At 51.4% G+C, this 21,622-nt stretch overlaps 1 protein-coding gene across 2 annotated transcripts in view; it reads left to right on the top strand.

Moving 5' to 3' along the window:
• Positions 1 to 21,622, top strand: part of COL26A1 (collagen type XXVI alpha 1 chain) — a 201,614-nt gene that overhangs the window by 158,248 nt on the left and 21,744 nt on the right. For both annotated transcript variants that reach the window (XM_025379662.1, XM_025379661.1), the window contains exon 4: positions 18,890 to 18,951. In XM_025379662.1, the coding sequence (XP_025235447.1) occupies positions 18,890 to 18,951 (62 nt within the window). The remainder of the gene's footprint in view (positions 1 to 18,889; positions 18,952 to 21,622) is intronic.

The raw sequence follows: 21,622 nt of genomic DNA, 5'->3' as shown, positions 1-21,622 counted from the left end.
AATCCTTCCACCTCAGCTCCCAAAGCGCTGTGATTACAGGCGTAAGCTAGTGCACCTGGTGAGATTTGCTTTTTAATATAAGTGTACAAATTATAGCTGTGTTTTCTCAGCCATGCAGTCTAATCCCACATTCTCTAACCAGTTCAGGGGCCCAGGAGACGGCTTTGATCATTCTTGTCTTAAGAGCCAAACAACTGAGGTTCAGAGAGCCGAGAAACTTCCTCAGGGTCACACAGCGTGTTGGGGGCAGGGTCCAGAGAGATGACTAAGCCTTATGGTATTAGGCAACCACTGTAAAATCTTGCACAGAGGCCGTCATGGTGTTTGAATGTGTTTTAAAGAACTATTCAGGGCAGCGATACAAGAAAGTCTCCCTAAGAAAGAGCCAGATTGTGTCTGGGTGATCTCCCCGGCTGGAAAATCCAGGCAAGTGGAAGAAAAAATTCATCCTTGGTGAAGGTCCGTGCCTGGTAAGGGGAGGGGCCCTGTCGAGGGCTCCTCGGGTTACCATGGCAACCGGCTCCTGCCAGGAAAGGTGTGATCCTGAGTCTGACCCTGAGACTTAAGAAGTCTCCTTCATCTGCCCTGTGATTCTTCCCTTCCTGTCTCCTTCACCCATCCCATCTCCTAGGGTCCTGGAGTCCAGCCAGAAACTACTCCTGGCTAGAAGAGGTGGCAGGGGCAGCTGGCCAGCAGATGGTGGCCCCTGAGGAATAGATGTGGTGGGAAGGAGCAAGTCATGCTGCTCCTCTGTGGCTCAGAAGCACCCAAGCGCCTGGGCTGACATCACTGCCCTGGAGAAGCTGAGCCCAGGCTGCCAAATGCCACCAAGCAGGCAGCCTCCATGTGATCGCAGCATCCCTGAGAGATGTAGATGGCTCTCCTTCACCTGTTCCTCCCTTGGGTGCCTAGGAATCTGGGCAATGGGGCTCTGAGACCTGCACATCTGTATCGGTCCATTTTCACGCTGCTGATAAAGACATACCCAAGATTGGGCAATTTACAGAAAAAAAGAGAGGTTGAATGGACTTACAGCTCCACGTGGCTGGGGGAGCCTCTCAATAACGGCGAGGTGATTTGCTCCTCCTTGCCTTACGCCATGTTTGTGAGGCTTCCCCAGCCACGAGAACGCCTGTGCAGGGTGCAGAGAAACTCCCCCTCATACAACCATCAGATCTCGCGAGACTTACTATCACGAGAACTGCCCGAGAAAGACCTGCCCTGTGATTCAATTAGCTCCCACCGGGTCCCTCCTACAACACCTGGGAATTGAAGGTGAGATTTGGGTGAGGACACAGCCAAACCATATCACCATCTCTTGCCCATCTTGAGCCCAGGAGATAGAAGGTAGCTGGGCTGGAAGATGGGGTGGGGGTGCTCCAAGGCTTCACCCCTGCAGTCAGGGAAGCTTCCCTTCTCCCTGTTTGTTTTTTTTTTGTTGTTGTTGTTGAGATGAGGTCTTGCTGTCTCCCAGGCTAGTGTGCCGTGGCGGCATCATAGCTCACTGCAGCTTCGAACTCCTGGGCTCAAGCGATCCTCCCACCTCGGCCTCCCCAGTAGCTGGGACTACAGGCATGCACCACCATACCTAGCTGGTTCTATAAAACTGTTAGAGCCGATGTCTTGCTAAGTTGCTTAGGCTAGTCTTGAACTCCTGGGTTCAAAAGATTCTCCCACCTCTACCTCCCAAAGTACTGGGATTACAGGTGTAAGCCACTGCGCCCAGCCTGTCTTTAGTTTTTAAAACTCTGCTGCCATTTCTCTCTGAAAGCCCCAATGGCCAGAGGACCTTGCCTGCGTCTTGCTGTATTTTCAGGAACCTCGTCTGTTCCTTGAGAGGTTATTGCCTCCTCCTGAGCCTTGACCAGTGGGTGCTACAGGAAGATAAGGCCTCACTTAGTCCCAAGGCTGTGGGTGCCCCTCTCAGCCCTCTGGGGTTCAGAGTGCCTGGCAGTGTCAGGCCGCTCCCCACCCCACCACAGCCTGGAGGCTCGCAGGCTGCCAGCTTTGTTTCATGACCCTTTGAACCTTGACCTTGGGCTTGGAGCACCATTACGACAAATTCTTTCCCAGTGATGAAGAGCAATGGCAGCGCCAACTCCCCGTGTCCAAATGGGTCAGGAACCACGGAGTTCGTCTCCCCCTGTACTTGGCGTCATCTTTCAGGCCCGGGCGGGGCCAGCTGCCAGCTTTGCGGGGCCCTGGAGTTATTTATGATTTCTTTCTGGATGAGGAAAAAAGGGTTAGAGTACTTGAAGCAATAACTTCAGATGAACAATGCGATCTTCAGAAATCCACCCAAGAGAAGCAATTGAATCGCTGAAACCGGCAAGATAAACATGTACAGCGATGTTCCCCTCTCCCGATATCCTCGCTCCCCCAGACAACTGCTGGAACTGATCACTTATTTCTGTTGTGATGAAATCCCTGTCAAGTCCTGGGGGACATTCCTGGAAGACTTGAAATCCCTCCACTGAGCAAACTGTAACCTGGCTGCCCTTCTCCAAGCATCCCCAGCTGTGGGGACCCCAATCTGTCCCCAATGGAGAACCAAGAAGTACTTAATCCTGAAAGATTCTCGTCCCTCCATACTCACACCGTTGATTCTGGGGACATCTCCCATTCGTGGCTGGTCTGAAGGAAAGCTGGTCTATGGAACAGTGCTGCTGATAAATTAATATATTAATTTAATCAAACAGACCTGCTATGACCTGTTACACTTGCCTGTCCAGAAGAGGTGAACTAAACTCATCTCCAGGTCATCTGTCTGGCAGGTGACACAGGTACAGACATGGCCCCGGGAGGCATCAGGATCCAGGCACTAATGCTCATGCACCTTTTTGGGAGCTGTCCCGGATGTTACAGTTCTAATTCACTCACTCCCGAGGTTTCCAAGGTGGCTAAAGCAATCAGGAGCCACAGATTCTTTTTTTTTCCCCCCCAGAGACAGGGTCTCGCTCTGTGGCCCAGGCTGGAGTGCAGTGGTGCCATCATAGCTTACTGCAACCACCAATTTCTGGGCTCAAGCGATCATCCCACCGCAGCCTCTCCAACAAAAGGAACCAAAATGAGCATTAGGAAGCTGCAGAAGGAGAGGTTGCCGGGCCCTGCTGCTGGTTCCCTGCCACTCTGTACAGGCTGCCGAGGCTAGGGGACAGGCTTCCTGCTCTGTGCGTGTGCACTTTCTGAGATCCCACTCAGCCACTACTGGGTGGGGGCCACTGAACAGGGAGTGGAGTCAGGCACTGGGAACTGCAGTGTGCGTGCTCTGGCAGAGCACAGCCCTCTCTGTGCCTCAGCCACCCGTAGATCAGAGGCAGGGACCACCTGGACACTCTTTTAAAGCCCGTTCAATCTCATCATTCTGAGACAGTAACTACTGGAGCTAGAAGTCATGTCATCTGGTCGTCCAGTGTTCCCTCCTCTCTCCTCGGGAAAAGGAGCTGAGTTTTGCTTGCTGAGAGCAGATGGATCACATCACAGCAGCTTGTTCTCAAGCTTCCATGGTGAAACATGATCCCCCGTGAAGCATCCCAGGCCCTCTGGTCCAGGCAGGTCTACGGGATGAGCAGACAGATGCCCTGGTTCCATTTCAGCTCATCTGCTCTCTCTCAGTGGCCCTCAGTTTTCCTCCACAATAAAATAGGGCAATAATCCCCTGGTCTATTGCCTGGTCCAGATCTTCACCTTCAGCCTGCAGGGAGTGCCCTTATCTTCAGTCCCAGCTGTTTATCCGGGAGGATGTGCAGGAAGGAACAAGCTCTCTGCGTGCATGCTGAGTAGAGACCACCACTGCTACGTCCAGAAGTCCCCCAGGAGCATCATAAGCTGAAGATGGGGTCTGAAGGTCTCAGGGTATGCTCTTGAGTCAAGCCCACTCAACACCTGCCTGGGGCAGGTAGGGTAGCTCAGCCAGAGACAGTGCAGAACACAGGGACCTCGGGGACCCTCCCAGCCTCCTGATAGCAGAGGCTTTTATAGTCAAATCATTTTGGAGAGAGACTCACTGAAGAACTGGCCAAGCGGAATGGCTCATGCCTGTAATCCCTACACTTTGGAAGGCCGAGGTGGGAGGATTGCTTGAGGCCAGGAGACAGGACCAGCCTGGGCAACACAGTGAGACTTCGTCTCTACAAAAAAATTTTTTAAAAATTAGCTGAGCATGGTGGTGCACACCTGTACTCCCAGCTACTCAGGAGGCAAAGGTGGGAGGAAGAGAACCAGGTAGACAGACAAGCACACACACACTCACACACAAACACACACACACACCCGTGTTCTTGCATGTTTTTGCTCCAGCAGGTGGACATGTGGAGTGGTCTTCCTCTTGCTCCCCTGCCGTGCTCCTTCCCCAGTAGCAGGGCCCTGACTCTCCTTATAAGCCCCTTAATGTTTTTTCTTGACTTAGTGGAAATGGGAAGCAGCTGCTGGGGGCTGCAGGGAGAAGCAGTTCCCATGCACGGTAAGGAAGCCTCACCAGATGGCTGATCTTGATCTTGGACTTCCCAGCCCCGAGAGCTGTGAGGAAATAAACTTCTGTTCTTTATAAATTACCCAGCGTATTAGTCCATCTTCACATGCTATAAAGATACTACCTCAGACTGGGTAATTTACAAAGAAAAGAGGCCCAACTGACTCCCAATTCTACATGGCTGGGGAGGCCTCAGAAAATTTACAATCATGGTGGAAGGCAAAGGGGAAGCAAGGCATGTCTTCACAAGGCAGCAGGAGAGAGAACATGTGCAGGGGAAACTGCCACTTTTTAAACCATCAGATCTCATGAGAACTCCTTCACTATCACAAAAACAGCACGGGGAGACCACCCCCATGATCCAGTCACCTCCCACCAGGTCCCTCCCTTGATACATGGGGATTACAATTCAAGATGAGATTTGGGTGGGGACACAGAGCTAAACCATATTACCCAATCTTAGGTATTTGGTTCTCATAATGCAAAATAAACTGAGACAGGTGTATATACAAAAAGTGATCCCATCCAGGGTGCTAAATTCTGTCAGCCAGTTGTGTCCAGGGTGCGTGGCAGTTGGTGAGAAGGTGGGTCCCTAAGTCCCCTTGGGGTGATCAAGGAAGGCTTCCTGAAGGAGGTGGTGCTAGCTGACCAATGCAGTGAGGGAGAGTTGGGGGCCATTTCTAGACAAGAGTACAAGACTGGTAAAGGCTTAGGAGAGCAAGAGGTGCACAGAGCAGGACAAGTAGCCCACAGCAGCAGCACATAGGGTGACAAGGTTGGATTGGCATTTTAGGACAATTAAGAGAACACTTTGGCATGTTTATTACAAACCAATCATGCCTGTGTAACCAGCCTGTGTAAGGAACATTCTCATGACCTTGAAAGCCCTCTTCTTGTCCTTTTCAATCGTGACTCTCCCCACGGGGAATCACTCACCTGAATTCCAACACCTTAGACTCTTCTGCTTGTTTCTGAACTTCAGATAAATGGAATCAGACAGTAGATACTCATTTGAGTCTGTTCTCTTTCATCTGGCATTGTGTTCTGTGAGACTTGTCCACACTGTTGCATGTGGTTTGCCTACTGTTATGACTGTGTTGCATTTCATTTTGTGAATATACAATTTATTTTATCCAGTTGGCCGTTAATAGGAATTTGGGTTGTTTCTAATTTGGGGTTATTCTGAGCACTGCTGCCATGAACATTCTTGTGCATGCCTTTCGGTGAACATATTTATTCATTCTGTGAATGAATTTCGTGCGTGTTTGTTCTCTCATCTAGAAGTGGCTCCCAACCCTCCCTCACACCTGCATTGGTCAGCTGTCTCCTACTTAAGCACCACCTCCTCCAGGAAGCCTTCCTTGACCACTCCAAGGGAACGTAGGCACCCACCTTGTCGCCAATTGCCGTACACCTTGTGCCCAACTGGCTTACAGCACTCAGCCCTCTGGATGGGATAACTTTGAGTATAACCATCTGTCTCAGTCTATTTTGTGCTACTAGAACAAAATTTTGGACACTGGGTAATTTATAAGGAACAGAAGTTTATTTCCTCACAGGTCTGGGGGCTGGGAAGTCTAAGATCAAAATCAGGCATCTGGTGAGGCTTCCTCACCGTGCTTGGGAACAGCTTCTCCTGCAGCCCCCAGCAACTATTTCCCATTTCCACTAAGTCTAGAAAAAGCAGAAAGGGGCTTCCACTGGGGTAACAGGGACTTAAGAGAGAGATCAGGAAGACGTTTGATGCTGAAGTTTATTATATCCTGGCTGGTGTTATCATGGGAAGGGAGGAGATATCTGGGAATGAAGTTGTTTGGTCGTAGAGTGGGCTTGTATTCAGCCTTATTAGAGACTGCCAAAGTGTTTTTAAAAGTGGTTGTACCATTGATACTCCCACCTGCAATGTATGAGAGTTCCAGTTGCTCCACATCTTCTCTAATACTTGGTTAAAAAAAAAAAGTGTAACTGTTAGTCTTCTTAATATTAGCCATTCTAGTGGGTATGTGGGAGTATCACACTGTGGTTTAATTTAAATTTCCCTGATATGGTAAATGAACTTGACCCCCTCTTCATATGATCATTGGCCGTTTGGAGCTCTCATTTTGTGCATATACATATTCCAAGAATCCTCTTCCAGTTGGTGATATACTTCTTCATCCATTCTCTTAATGGTGTCTTTTCATAATCCTTTTTTTTGAGATAGAGTTTCGCTCTTGTTGCCCAGACTGGAGTGCAATGACATGGTCTCGGCTCACCGCAACCTCCGCCTCCCAGGTTCAAGCCATTCTCCTGCCTCAGCCTCCCGAGTTGTTGGGATTACGGGCACACGCCACCACACCCCGCTAATATTGTATTTTAGTAGAGATGGGGTTTCACCATGTTGGCCAGGCTGGTCTCGAACTCCTGACCTCAAGTGATCCACCCGCCTCAGCCTCCCAAAGTGCTTGCATTACAGGCGTGAGCCACTGCACCCAGCCTGAGAGATTCTTAATTTTAATGTCTACTTTATCAATTTTTAAAAATGAGAATGCTTTTTGCATCCTGCTCAGGAACTCCATACTGAGGTCATACAGGTAGTCACCTACGTTTTCTTCTAAATGTTGTATTGTTTTACCCTTTACATTTAGATCTACAACCCAATTGACTTTCGTATGTGGTGTGGATTAGGGGTCAAATTCTTTTATTTTTCTTTTCCATTTGGATATCCAGTTGACCAGGACAATTTATTGATAAGTCTATCCTTTCTCTTCTGTACTGCATTTGTACCTTTTTCATAAGCCCAGTGATTGTGTAAATGCAGATCTATTTGTCTTACTTTGCACCAATAATTCAGTGTCTTATGTAGTATAGTTCTGTAACAAGGTCTCAATTCTGGTAGTATAAATCTTTCATTTTTGTTCTTCTTCAAGACGGCCTTGACTAGTCTTGGACATTTGTATTTTCATATACATTTTGGAATCAATCTGACAATTTGCACCAAAGAAAAAAAAGCCTACTGGGATTTTGAATGGGATTGCATTGACTCTGTAGATCAACTGAGAAGAAGATATATGTATATATATAAATTTATTTTCAAAAACAACAATTGTGGACGGGTGCAGTGGCTCACACCTGTGATCCCAGCACTTTGAGAGGCTGAAGCGGGCTGATCACTTTAGGTCAGGAGTTCGAGACCAGCCTAACCAACATGGTGAAACCCTGTCTCTACTAAAAATACAAAAAATTAGCCAGGCGTGGTAGTGGGCGGCTGTAATCTCAGCTACTCGTGAGGCTGAGGCACTAGAGGTGCTTGAACCCAGGAGGCAGAGGTTGCAGTGAGCTGAGATGGCACCACTGCACTCCAGCCTGGGTGACAGAGCGAGACTCTGCCTCAAAGAAAAAAAAAAAAGACTATTGCAGCGACATCAATGATTAATCACCCACACTCCCCCTACTGTTAGGGAAAAAACCTTCTATACAGTTGAGTTACAAAGGAAAATCAAGACAATGTATCAGGCACCTACAGCCAGAAAATGCTCTGTTGTTTCCAAAGGTGTAAACCTGATATGTTTGATGTTCCAGCGTAACACACCAACCCAGTGGTATAGACATTGACATGTTCAATATACTAGTGTAACACAGCAGCTGCAATTTTTACTGGGATGGAGAGAATTAACATCTTTATAATATTGAGTCTTCCAATCCATGAACATAGTATATCTTTCCATTTATTTCGTTCTTATTTAACTTCTCTCAGTGATGTTTTATAGTTTTCGGTAGATTTAGTCCTATGTAATTTCAATTTTATGATGCTTTTGTACATGGTATCATTTAATTTCATTTTCTGTTTGCTTGTTGTATGTAGGAATATGGTTGAATTTTATAAACTGTCTTTATATTCCAGCCACTTTGCTAAACTAACTTAATAATTCTATAATAGTAGTTTTTCATTAGATCTTGCTGAGGGAAAGATGCTTTGGCCTGTGGTCCAGCCATGGTGCAAGATGCATCAACCTTGAATAAGGGTTGGATGTGGAGGCAGAGAGGGAGAAAGACAGACTCTGCCAGCCAAGTCAGCAGAACCCCCAGGGTTATAGACAGACTTTGTCCACTCCCATCATGGTCCAGGCACTTGCTTTCATATCATATTGAGAATTGGTGCCCCAGAGAAGAATCTTGTGAATCTTATGATTTGTGAGTGTGTGGCATGGCCCTTGATGCCAGCTTTCTAAGAGCCAGGTGGGGCACAAGTGCTGAGGTAAGTTCCCACTCAGTATCCACAGTTTGACTTCATTCTTTTTGTTGTTGTTGTTGTTGTTGAGGCAGAGTCTCGTTCTGTCACCCGGGCTGGAGTACAGTGACATGATCTCGGCTCACTACAACCTCTGCCTCCCGGGTTCAAGCAATTCTCCTGCCTCAGCCTCCTGAGTGAATAGCTGGGACTACAGGCGTGTGCCACCACACCTGGCTAATTTTTTGTATTTTTAATAGAAACGGGGTTTCATCGTGTTAGCCAGGATGGTCTCAATCTCCTTACGTCGTGATCCGCCCTCCTCAGCTTCCCAAAGTGCTGGAATTATAGGTGTGAGCCACCGATCCCGGCTTCCAACTTCATTCTTACTTAAGTTAGAAAGTGACCAAAACGTTTAGAGACTTTCTTCCTTTGACCCCTCTCCTACATGGCAGTCCAGCCTTTACGCTGACACCCCGATGCTACCCTGCTGGCTCACCTCTCAATGGGATTTTGATAATGCGGATCCAGCCACTCTCCTTGGGGACAGCTACAGTAGGCCATAATGCCCTCCTATTTGCCATGATATCTTTTTAGCTGGAGCAGAACTGCATTTTCTTTCTTTTCTTTTTCTTCCTTTCTTTTTTTTCTTTTTTTTGAGATGGTGTTTCGCTCTTGTTGTCCAGGCTGGAGTGCAATGGTGCGATCTCGGCTCACTGCAACCTCTGCCTCCTGGGTTCAAGTGATTCTCCTGCCTCAGCCTCCCGAGTATTTTTAGTAGACAGGGTTTCACCATGTTGATCAGGCTGGTCTCGAACTCCTGACCTCAGATGATCTGCCCGCCTCGGCCTCCCAAAGTGCTGGGATGGAAGGCATGAGCCACCGTGCCCAGCCGGAACTGCGTTTTTAAGGATGAACTGCGAAACAGAGGGGGAAGTAGGGAATAGGACTGTCCAGAGGAAGGAACTGTGTGTGCAAAGGTTGGAGACTGAGGAATGCTCGGGGCATGGCCTGGCTGGAGGAGGCGTGGCCTGGCTGGAGGAGGTGTGGTCTGGCTGGAGGAGGTGTGGTCTGGGAGGGGGTGTTGTCTGGCTGGAGGAGGCGTGGCCTTGACTGGTGGGCATGGCCTGGCTGAAAAAGGAATGATTTGGCTGGAGGAGGTGTGGCCTTGCTGGAGGCGGTGTGGCCTTGCTGGAGGCCATGTGGCCTGGTTGGAGGGGACATAGTCTAATTGGGAGAGTGTGGCCTGCGGGAGGGGCATGACCTGGCTGGAGACGGCATGGCCTAGCTGGAGAGAGCATGGCTTGGCTGAAAGAGGAGTGATCTGGCTGGAGGAGGTGTGGCCTCGTTAGAGGGGATGTAGTCTAGTTGGGGCAGTGGCCTGGAGGGAGCATGGCCCAACTGGAGGAGGTGTGGTCTGGCTAGAGGAGGAGTGGCCTTGCTGGAGGGAATGGGCCTGGTTGGAGGGGCCAAGGCCTAGCTGGGAGGGTGTGGCCTGGTGGGATGGGGTGTGGCCTCACTGTGGTACTGGCCTGGCTGGCAGGTGTGAGGGTGAGAGACCAGGGCAGACAGGGGCGCTAAGCTTAGCCATGCCAAGGACTTTTTCCTCAGGCCAGTGGGGGCTGTTCCGTGTTGCTAGCAGAGGGTGAGGTGACCAAAGTCTGACCAGTAGAGGAAGGTCCTTAGTGACCTCCAGAAGCCCCATGGGGGAAGAGGGAGACCAGAAAGAATGTGTGTCCCGAGACAGACCTCTTGAGTGGAGTGGGAAGACCCTGTGCATAGTAGCATGGAAAGGTGCCTGATGTATTTGTGTTAGGCTCAGCCTGGCTGTTTTCTGTCTTCTGTCACATTGGGGAAACTGAGTCCACTGTGAACTTCCTTATTCCTGTGGTCCCCTATGAGCACTCATGGCCAACCTAACTGGCCTGTTCCCAACCTCATCCCCATAGCAACTGACCCCAGTGACCTCCTTGGAGTTTTCTTCCCCTAACGGGGTCCAGGAGTCTTGGCTGGGGTCAAAGTTCTCTGGATAGATTTTTCTTTTTTTTTGAGATGGAGTTTTGCTCTTGTTGCCCAGGCTAGAGTGCAATGGCGTGATCTCAGCTCACTGCAAACTCCGCCTCTCAGATTCAAGTGATTCTCCTGCCTCAGCCTCCCAAGTAGCTGGGATTACAGGCGCCCACCACCACACCCAGCTAATTTTTGTATTTTTAGTAGAGATGGGGTTTCACTATGTTGGCCAGGCTGGTCTTGAACTCCCAATCTCAGGTGATCCGCCCTCCTCAGACTCCTGAAGTGCTGGGATTATAGGTGTGAGCCCCCGGGCCCAGCCTTCTGGGTAGATTTTTAGGATCTCCTCCAACTGGGCCCTGGTTGGGGTGGCCTACTGGTGACACCCACCCTGCACATGCCCTCTGCCTGCAGACCACTCTCTGAGACCTCTCACAGAGGGAGCCGGGACTCTGGGGACAGGACCATCCATGTGCCTTGCCTCCCACTGGCGTCTTGTGGCCCAAGTAGACTCCGGCTGCCTCTTTACATTTCCCTGCAGTAACCAACTCCTGCCCTATCTGCAAATCCCCTCTCAGGGCCCAGGCCTTGGGAATCCAGCCTCATTTGGAAGGCAGGTCCTGCATTCTGGGAGCAGAGCCATCAACAGGAGCAATGCTGACCAAAGGCAGATGGCAGGTGGATTTGGCAACTGTCGTCCTGCAGTGGGTGGGCAGATTCCGGAAGTAAGAGGCCGAGGAGAAGGTCACCAGTGGCAAGAGTGAAGAGTCCCGGAGCTTGAGGCCTCTGGAGCTGATCCAGTGTAAACCCCTTTTATAGATGGGAAAACTGAGGTGTGGAGAGAGAGAGGGCGTCTCAAGCCACACAGCGAATTCCTGGCCAACTTAGAACCAGGTCTCTGTAGTTCTCTTTACAATGAACACACCACACAATCGACTCTCTCTCTCTCTCTTTTGAGACAGCATCTCAAAAGGACACTGCATCTCCAGCCCAGGCGGGAGTGCAGTGGCGCAATCACAACTCACTGCAGCCTCCACCTCCCAGGCTCAAGCAATCCTCCCACCTCAGCCTCCTGAGTAGCTAGGATTACAGGCACACGCCACCACATCCAGCCAATTTTTTTTTTTTCTGTTTACAATTTTTTTTTAATTATTATACTTTAAGTTCTAGGGTACATGTGCATAACGTGCAGGTTTGTTACATATGTATACTTGTGCCATGTTGGTGTGCTGCACCCATCAACTCTTCAGCACCCATCAACTCGTCATTTACATCAGGTATAACTACCAATGCAATCCCTCCCCGCCGCCATGATAGGCCCCGGTGTATGATGTTCCCCTTCCCGAGTCCAAGTGATCTCATTGTTCAGTTCCCACCTATGAGTGAGAACATGCGGTGTTTGGTTTTCTGTTCTTGCGATAGTTTGCTGAGAATGATGGTTTCCAGCTGCATCCATGTCCCTACAAAGGACACAAACTCATCCTTTTTTACGGCTGCATAGTATTCCATGGTGTATATGTGCCACATTTTCTTAATCCAGTCTGTCACTGATGGACATTTGGGTTGATTCCAAGTCTTTGCTATTGTGAATAGTGCTGCAATAAACATACGTGTGCATGTGTCTTTATAGCAGCATGATTTATAATCCTTTGGGTATATACCCAGTAATGGGATGGCTGGGTCATATGGTACTTCTAGTTCTAGATCCTTGAGGAATCGCCATACTGTTTTCCATAATGGTTGATCTAGTTTACAATCCCACCAACAGTGTAAAAGTGTTCCTATTTCTCCACATCCTCTCCAGCACCTTCCAGCCAATGTTTAAATTTTTTCTAGAGACGGGATCCTGCCGTGTTGCCCAGACTGGTCTCAAACTCCTAGGCCCAAGCTATCCTCCCACCTTGACCTCCTAAAGTGCTGGGATGACACGCATGAGCCACCCCACCTGGCCTGTTCTCTCTCTATGTCTCTGTCTGTCTCTTTCTCTCTTTTTTCTTTTTCTTTTTTTCTCTTTTTGAGATGGAGTCTTGCTCTGTCACCAGGCTGGAGTGCAGTGGCGCAATCTCGGCTCATTGCAACCTCTGCCTCCCAGGTTCAAGCGATTCTCCTGCCTCAGCCTCCCGAGTAGCTGAAATTACAGGCACACACCACCACGTCCAGCTGATTTTCTTTTTGTATTTTTAGTAGAGACGGGGTTTCACCATGTTGGCCAGGCTGGTCTTGATCTCTTAACCTCGTGATCCGCCCGCCTCAGCTTCCTCAAGTGCTGGGATTACAGACGTGAGCCACTGCGTCCAGCCTGTCTCTTTCACACACATGTGCTTGTGCATCCACAAACACACAATGGTTTACCTGGTACGTTGACACTTCCAACATACACCTATTGGCAAGGGTTTGCCCCGCATGGGTCCTAGACACTGGGAAAGGCACTGTGGCCCCAGGTGCTCCAGGGCCAGTGTGTTCTCGAAGGGGCAGGACACGTGGGACTCTTCATAATCCCAGAAGGTTAGAGACCACATAGTAGGGTAGTTCGGGCAGGGCCTCCTCCAGTCAGAGCCAGGAGGGGACAGGATCAGCACCCCCCTCAGCATTTCCATGTTTCCAGCACTCCAGTGAATAATCAGAGAAAGTTAAACAAACATGCTTTAATTGCCTGTCAATGACAGACGCCAAGGGAATGAAAATCCCGTCCGGTTCTGGAGCGCCTGCCGGGGATGGGGGTGGTGTGGCGAGTCAGAGCTGGCGGGGCCTCCTGGGCCTCACCACAGCTGGGGAACTGGACCCACCCCACAACCCTCATGTCCACCGTTGGCCAAGCTGCTCCTCACCTGCCAAGCAGGGTGCCCAGTGCCAGAGAAAACTGGGCCCAGGCCCAACACAATTTCCAGAAATAGGTATTTGCGAGAGCGGGGCCTCTCCCTCCATCCACTGACCTTCCCCCCTGCAGGGGGAGGGACCTGCAGGTCCTAATTGTTGCCTCAGGCCCTGGAAACGCTCTGCTCAAGGCCCCTAAAAGCCTCCAGATTGTGCAGTTTGCCCGGAGTTCCTGGACAGACCAGGGCTGTCTTTTGTAACTTCCCCATGTCCACCTCCTCGTCCTCTTCCCTCAGGCCCCAAGGGTGGAGCTGTGTCTTCCAGTGTGGCTGGAGAGGTGCTTTTCCCTCACCTCCCCTTCCATCCCCTCCCCTCCCCTCCCTTCCCCTCCCCTCCCCTCCCCTCCTTTCCCCTCTTCTCCCTTCCCCTCCCGTCTCTGACAGGGTCTTGCTCTTGCCCAGACTGTTGTGCAGTGGCACCAACATGGTTCACTGCAGCCTCAACCTTCTGGACTCAGGTGATCCTCCTGCCTCAGCCTCCTAAGTAGCTGGGACTACAGGGACATGCCACAATCCCTGCTAATTTTTGTATTTTTTGTAGAGAAGGGGTTTCACCATGTTGCCAGGCTGCTCTCGGCCTCCTGGACTCAAGCGATCCTCCCGCCTCAGCCTCCCAAGTAGCTGAGACTACAGGCACGCACCACCATGCCTGGCTAATTTTTGTATTTTTTTGTACGGACAGGGTCTCACTATGTTTTTTTTTTTTTTTTTTTTGAAGACGGAGTCTTGCTCTGCCGCCCAGGCTGGAGTACAGTGGCCGGATCTCAGCTCACTGCAAGCTCCGCCTCCCGGGTTCACGCCATTCTCCTGCCTCAGCCTCCCGAGTAGCTGGGACTACAGGCGCCTGCCACCTCGCCCGGCTAGTTTTTTGTATTTTTAGTAGAGACGGGGTTTCACCGTGTTAGCCAGGATGGTCTCGATCTCCTGACCTCGTGATCCGCCCATCTCGGCCTCCCAAAGTGCTGGGATTACAGGCTTGAGCCACCGCGCACGGCCAGGGTCTCACTATGTTAACCAGACTGATCTTGAACTCCTAGGCTCAAGCCATCCACCCATCTCAACCTCCCAAAGTACGAGGATTCCAGGCATGAGCCACCACACCCATCCTTCTTTTCTTTTTAAAATATGTTATTTTGTTTTAAGACTAGATGCTGTGGCTCATGCCTGTCATCTCAGCTCTTTGGGAGGCTGAGCTGGGTGGATCACTTGAGGTCAGGAGTTTGAGACCAGCCTGGTCAACATGGCAAAACCCTGTCTCTACTAAAAATACAAAAATTAGCCAGGCATGGCGGCACATGACTGTAGTCCCAGCTACTTGGGAGGCTGAGGCAGGAGAATCGCTTGAACCCAGGTGGCAAAGGTTTCAGTGAGACAAGGTTGCACCACTGCACTCCAGCCCAGGCAATAGAGCAAGACTCTGTCTCAAAAGAAAATTACTTTATGTTAGATTCAGGGGATTACATGTGCTTGTTTGTTACATGCATAACAGTAGGGATTGGACCTCTAGTGTACCCATCACCCAAATGTTTTTGGTTTTTTGTTTTCGAGACAGAGTTTTGCTCTGTTGGCCAGGCTGGAGTGCAATGGCTCAATCTTGGCTCACCGCAACCTCTGCCTCCCGGATTCAAGCGATCCTCATGCCTCAACCTCCTGAGTAGTTGGGATTTTAGGCATCTGCCACCACGCCTGGCTAATATTTGTATTTTTAGTAGAGACGGGGTTTCACCATGTTGGTCAGGCTGATCTTGAACTCCTGACCTCAGGTGATCCTCTCACCTCGGCCTCCCAAAGTGCTGAGATTACAGGCGTGAGCCACCGTGCCCGGCCTCATTACCCAAATGTTGAGCACTGTACCAGATAGATAACTTTTCAATCCTCATACCCCATCTTTATGTCCATGTATACCCCTTGTTCAGCTCCTACTTATAAGTGAGAACATGCAGTATTTGATCTTCTGCTTCTGAGTTTGTTCACTCAGGATGACAACATCCAGTTGCATCCATGTTGCTGCAAAGGACATGATTTCATTCCTTTTCATGGCTGTGTAATATTCCACGGTGTATATGTACCTTGTTTTCTTTATCCAGTCCACCACTGATAGACACTTAGGTTCCATCTTGCTTTTTCCAAGTGATCCTGGTCAACCCACAGGACACAGCTACTAGAGAGGGGTCATGGATCTCTGCTTTCAAGCAGACAACCCCTGAAGGCAGGTATTTGGGTCTGTGCAGCCCCGCCCCTCTCCTCACCGGTATTAGAGTGTTGACACAGTGTCATCCAGTCACAGGAACATCCGCAGAGCCTTCGGGTGGATGAGAGATGATTAGAGGTAGAGGAGAGGAGGTGGACAGATGGGGAGCAGGGTGAATGTATAGGTGGGTAGATGGGGGTGTTTAGGGTGGGGGTAGCACGAGGTGTAGGATGGGTGGCTGGGTGGGTGGGTAGATAGGTGAACAAATGGAACCCTGTTCATTTTGATCTCTGCCTTTCCCATTAAGGGCTTCTTTTAGCAGTGCAGGAATCATTGGTTGTGTAAGTTTAAGAGGACGGCATTAGGCTGGGCACGGTGGCTCTCACCTGTAATCCCAGCACTTTGGGAGGCTGAGATAGGTGGATCCCTTGAGGTCGGAAGTTCGAGAGCAGCCTGGCCAACATGGTAAAACCCCGTCTCTATTAAAAATACAAAACTAACCGGGTGTGGTGGTGCATGCATGTAGTCCCAGCTACCCGAGAGGCTGAGGCAGGAGAATCGCTTGAACCTGGGAGGTGGAGGCTGCAGTGAGCAAGTTTGCGTCACTGTACTCCAGCCTGGGTGACAGAGTGAGACTCTGCTTTAAAAAAAAAAAAAAAAAAAGCAGGCACTGAAAGCACCCTGGACACCAGGGTCTTGTTGACTGGGGACTTCATGGAGGCTGGTCTTTTAGGGACTCTGCCATTTCATCAGGGACATCCCCAAATGTCAGTGTCAGTGGATCTTTCCTCTTCGGCGGGTCCCTGTTTCCAGGGAGGACTCCCTCCCCTGCCCCATCTGGGACATCTTGAGCCCCAGGAGAGCCAGTGGCTCCCAGTTTCCATCCCTACCTTGGGTTTGCAAGGCTGGCTGGCGCACCTGGCTGCATGCAGCTTGCAAAATAGTATTTGCATTGTTCATCTGCCAGGAGGTCCCTCCGCCTTTCCCTTTGCTTTGTGGTTTTTATACCTTTTTTATTTCTTTTTTTGTTTGTTTGTTTGTTTTTTGTTTTTTGTTTTTTTGAGACGGAGTCTCGCTGTGTTGCTCAGACTGGAGTGCAGTGGCACGGTCTCGGCTCACTGCAAGCTCCGCCTCCCGGGTTCACGCCATTCTCCTGCCTCAGCCTCCCGATTAGCTGGGACTACAGGCGCCCGCCACCTCGCCCGGCTAATTTTTTGTATTTTTTAGTAGAGACAGGGTTTCACCATGTTAGCCAGGATGGTCTTGATCTCCTGACCTTGCCTGTCTCGGCCTCCCAAAGTGCTGGGATTACAGGCGTGAGCCACCACGCCCGGCCTACCTTTTTATTTCTTTATCAGCCCTTTCCTGAGAGAAAACAGAAGGGAACCTGTGTTCAATCCACCATGTTTAACCAGAAAGCCACATCCCTTTATCGTGTGTCTTTGGTGAAGTCCTGTCTGGTCCCAGAGTCAGAAAACTGTATATATTCTTCTAGTTGTTTGAATGTTGAGTGTTTATACCTCAGTCTTTAATCTGTTTTATGCATCAGAGGTACTGACAAGGCTTATGGAGGAGAAAGAGTTCTCTTCCTTAACAAATGCTTATAAATCACTGACTTGGGCCAGCCAGGGGTAGAAGGGAGGGAAGCAGGGAGAGGGGCCCTCTGCTAGGCCACGTGTCGCTGGGGAGCAGAGAGTAGGGTGTTGCCCCCTCTTGACCCGAGACTGAGCACCCTGAGGGTACAGCCTCGACCACCTATTACCAGGGTCCTAAGACTCCCCTGACCACCTGTGGTTTCTCCCCAAACATCTGTTGCAGAGGAATCGCCTTTTTTTCTTTAAGGACGGGGAACATTTCAAGGTGGTTTGCATTCGGTAACAAAGACAGGGATATGTCCAAGAACAAGGGGGAGGCTGACGGTGTTGGGGGGCCTGGACTGTACGCATGAGCTGCAGCTCTCACCACTCCCAAGCAGCACCATGGTCAGCCCCAGCGCGCCGAGTGGGAGCTATCCAGTTACCCAAATACCTCTTAGGCGTCTGTTTAACAGGGATGCGGATCGTGCAGGGTCAGGCTTTGAACTGAGCTGAGGAAAGAGAGACTTTAGGCATCCCCTGACTTCTAGAGCAATAAAAGCTCTTTAGAACAGCTTTGAACCGTCTATTTCATCATTAAAGAGCTCCAGGTCTCGGGCCTCCGGGGAGACAGACATTAAAAGATAATTACAGCCCAGAGAGATGTGTGCTTGGGCGGGGTCAGCATCAGTAGGCTCCTAATTGGCCTTCCGGGCTCCAGTCCCTCCCACTTCCACCCACTGCACGCTCTGCTGCCAGAGCGAGCATCTACAAATGCAAATCTGACCTTGAATTTCACCGGCCTAAGACCCTCCAGTGACCTACGGACACTGCCACAGCCCTTCCCGGGCCCCTGGTGTTAGAGTTCCTTGACCTTTCCAGCCTTGGCGGCCCCCAAATGTGTTCCGAGTTGGCCAACCTGCCCTGTTCTCACTCTCCTCTCGCCTCGGAAAATGCACTCTTTCAGAATGCATTTCTTTTTCTTTTAGAATGCATTTGCTCTTCTCTCTGCTGAACCTGGCCAGCTATTGTGCATTCCTCAGGTCTCATCTTTGATGCCACTGCCTCCAGGATGTCCTCCTTGATTGCCCTCCACCCCCGCCCCACCGACTGGACTGGCTTTGGCATCCCTTTCCCAGTCTGTGTCTATTAGCCCAACTCTGGTTCTCAAAGTCAGAGGCCCACCTCAATATCTGTTCATCAATTGTCAGATATTTTTTGAGTCCCTGCTTTGTGCCAGGCACTGAGATTCATGGGTGAACAAAATAGAAAAAGACGCCTGCCTTCATGGTGCTCACCAGCTCACAGCATCATCTTGTCTGAATAAACAGACAGTACAGTGTACTGTGCGTGCTCAGAAGGGAGGCTCAGTGGTCCAGCAGGCTGCATGGAGGAGGGGTCTCTGAGGGTGAGGCTTTGAAGGATGAATAGGAGTTTTCCAGGCAAAATGACTGGAGATGTTTCTGCTTGCCCGCCTGCCCAGAGGTTATCCTGGTGACTGGGCTGCTCTCTTCCTAGGGTCTACAGTCTGCTTTCATATTAGTTCCTCTTCTCTTTCAGAATGCATGAACTGCACCCGGCTCAGTGACATGAGTGAGCGACTGACCACACTGGAGGCCAAGGTCAGTCGGGCTGGGGAGTCTGGGCCTGGGGAGCTGCCTGGGGACCTGGGGTGGTGGGGAGAGGAGTCCGGCAATCACTGGGCGTGGCTGTGGAATTCCCAGCCCCAGGTTTCCCAGCAGGCTTGGACAGCCGGTCCCAGGTACTGCATACTGTTCAGGCCTTGGTGGCTCTGCGTGGCCTTCTTGGGCCGGGAGGTCCCAGGCAGCAGGCTGGTTGTGGGCAGGGCAGAATGGTGCTGAGCTCCCGGGACCTGGGGGCTGGGAGATTGGACACCCAGAAGACAGTGGAAAGAGGAGGGAGTCTCTGTCCCTCCGGGGCCACTCTTCCCACCTCCAGAATGGGGCTGGGCACAGAGGAACCGATGGGAAAAGACTGTGGAGGAGGAACTGCTGGGAAGTGACCAGCTTTCAGCCCAGTCTATAGGAAGAGGACTCCCTCAGTGGAGTCAGCCCAGAGGCAGAAGGAATCCCTAAAGGCCAAGTCATTTACCTGGCAGTGACCCCAGGCAGCACTGGGCAGGGAGAGAGGCAGGGAAGGGTATGCCCAGTACAGGTGTGTTCATGGGCAGGTGACCTGTGGGAGCACCTGGGCTCCATCTCACACTCCCTCTGGGAGGCAGTGGTTTTGCGCACACTTCAGGGCCCGCCCACTTTCGGGCGATGAAGCCAGACATCTCTCCTGCCCCTCACCGGGTGACACTTCCCCGAGGGTACTTCCTGTCTCAGTTAGCTTGTGCAAGCTCCTGTGGCTGGAGAAAGCCCTTGGCAGAGTTGCAGATGGCCACAGGCCGAAGCCAAAGCCAGGTGGGGCTGAGGGGTGCGTATGGGGCGTCAACAGCGTCTGCCCCGATGGGGATAAGCCCCGTTCTCACCCAGAGGGCTTGGTAAGCAGGCTCTGGTGTTTAGCCAGAGGGGCTTGGCCTCGGGGAGGACAGGTCTGGAGGGATGAGGCAGCCTCCAAATATCTACAAAGCCTCTTGGGACAGCAGGGTCTGCTACATTTCCTGGCCCCCCAGGGGAGAGCCAGCACCAGGAGGCTGGAATCACCTGAGCCAGAGGCAGAGCTCTCTCCGGAGCAGAACTGTGGCGACCGGAGCACATGGCATTGCCCAGAGAGAGTGTGTGAGCAGGGCCACGTGGCAGGGAGGCAGGGTGAGGACCAGGGACCTGAGAGTGTGGGGCTGGAGCCCCAGGCAGCAAGAGCCCCTCGAAGAGAGCAGGGCCAGGGTCAGCCGTGCCTCCACCTGGAAGAGCACACATACACACACATCATACATGTGCACACACATGCACACACATAGACACCCGTGCACACACATCTGTGTGCATGTGGAGACACATATATATATATACACATACAGACACACACATTTGCACATGTGCACACATACACACGCATACACACAAAAACAGGGACACACATATGTAATACCCATGGTCACATGCACAGATACTCAGGCATACGCGCACACACAGCATGCATGCACATGGTCACACATACATATACACACGCATGCACACACGTGACACAGATGTGCACACATTAACACGCACAGCCCTTGACAACTCCACATTACCCTTGGCCCTGACTTCTGCCCTGGGGGTTGCAGGTGAGCATGGCTTGGAGTCAGACATGTGTGGGACCGCCGTCCGCCAGCTCTCTCACAGCCCCCCGCCCCTCATCTGTAGAATGGATCAAAGCATCAGCCCGGGAGGGCTGTCGAGAGTCTCCAGGGAGATGGCAGTGGGAACTGGCTTTGGAAATGGTCTAATGCTGACCAGGAGTCAGGGATTAGTGCTGTCACCTACGTCAGCCACGTTACTGTTCCCGCCTTACAGATACAGACACAGGTGTGTGGGAGGCATCTGTGCCAAGCAATGCCGGGGGACCCCAAGGCATGCATTCGCGGCCTCCCTTGTCCTCCGGCCCTTCCGTAGGTGGGCAGGGTCTCCCAGCAGCCCAGGCCTGGGATGAGAGAGACCCGTCTGCTCTCCTTGGAGTCTTAACTCTTGCGGGACAGGAGTGGAGGGTTCCAGGGAGCAACTGTTTCCACATGGGCTGAGCTGGGCCGGGGCCTCTAGAAAGGGTGCAGGGGAAAATGCTGAGGGGTGCGCTTCTGGCATCTGAGATTTTAGAGAAGGCGGGGACCCCGAGCCATGCCCAACCTGATGGACATTTTCCTAGTCCCGGAAGCCTCTGTGTGGTTTGGCACAGAGCAGCGGCCCTGGCCTCAGCCCAGTATTGTGGGTGTTAAAAGTCGCAGCTCTAGGGGAGGGGGGGCGCATTGCCAGCTGTCCCCCACCCACCAGGCCCACGCCCTCCCATCATGAGCAATTCCTCCCTGTGGCCTTCCCAGCCCTGACACCCTCTCCACCGAGGGCCCCAGCTCCATGGCCTCCAGCAGCAGGCCCGGGGCAGGGCTTGCCCTGTGACGCTGAGCGAGAGGGCTGTGTCCTCTCTGTGCGCCTCGAGGGCTGGAGGGAGGGACAGCAGTGCGTGGCAGGAGCCCAGGCCAGGATTCCCACCCTTTCTCCACTCCATCTTGGCCAGCCCTTCCCTCTGGATCTCAGTCGGATGGCCTGGAAAATGGAAATTGGAGTTGCTTCATTTTGAGGCTGGTCCGGAGTGGGGAAGCTCAGGCAGCTCTCGAGTGGGGAGCTGGGGGAGACA

The sequence above is a fragment of the Theropithecus gelada genome, chromosome 3, assembly GCF_003255815.1.
Source record: "Theropithecus gelada isolate Dixy chromosome 3, Tgel_1.0, whole genome shotgun sequence".
Classification (NCBI taxonomy): Eukaryota; Metazoa; Chordata; class Mammalia; order Primates; family Cercopithecidae; genus Theropithecus; species Theropithecus gelada.
This window is presented reverse-complemented; position numbering and strand designations above follow the sequence as displayed.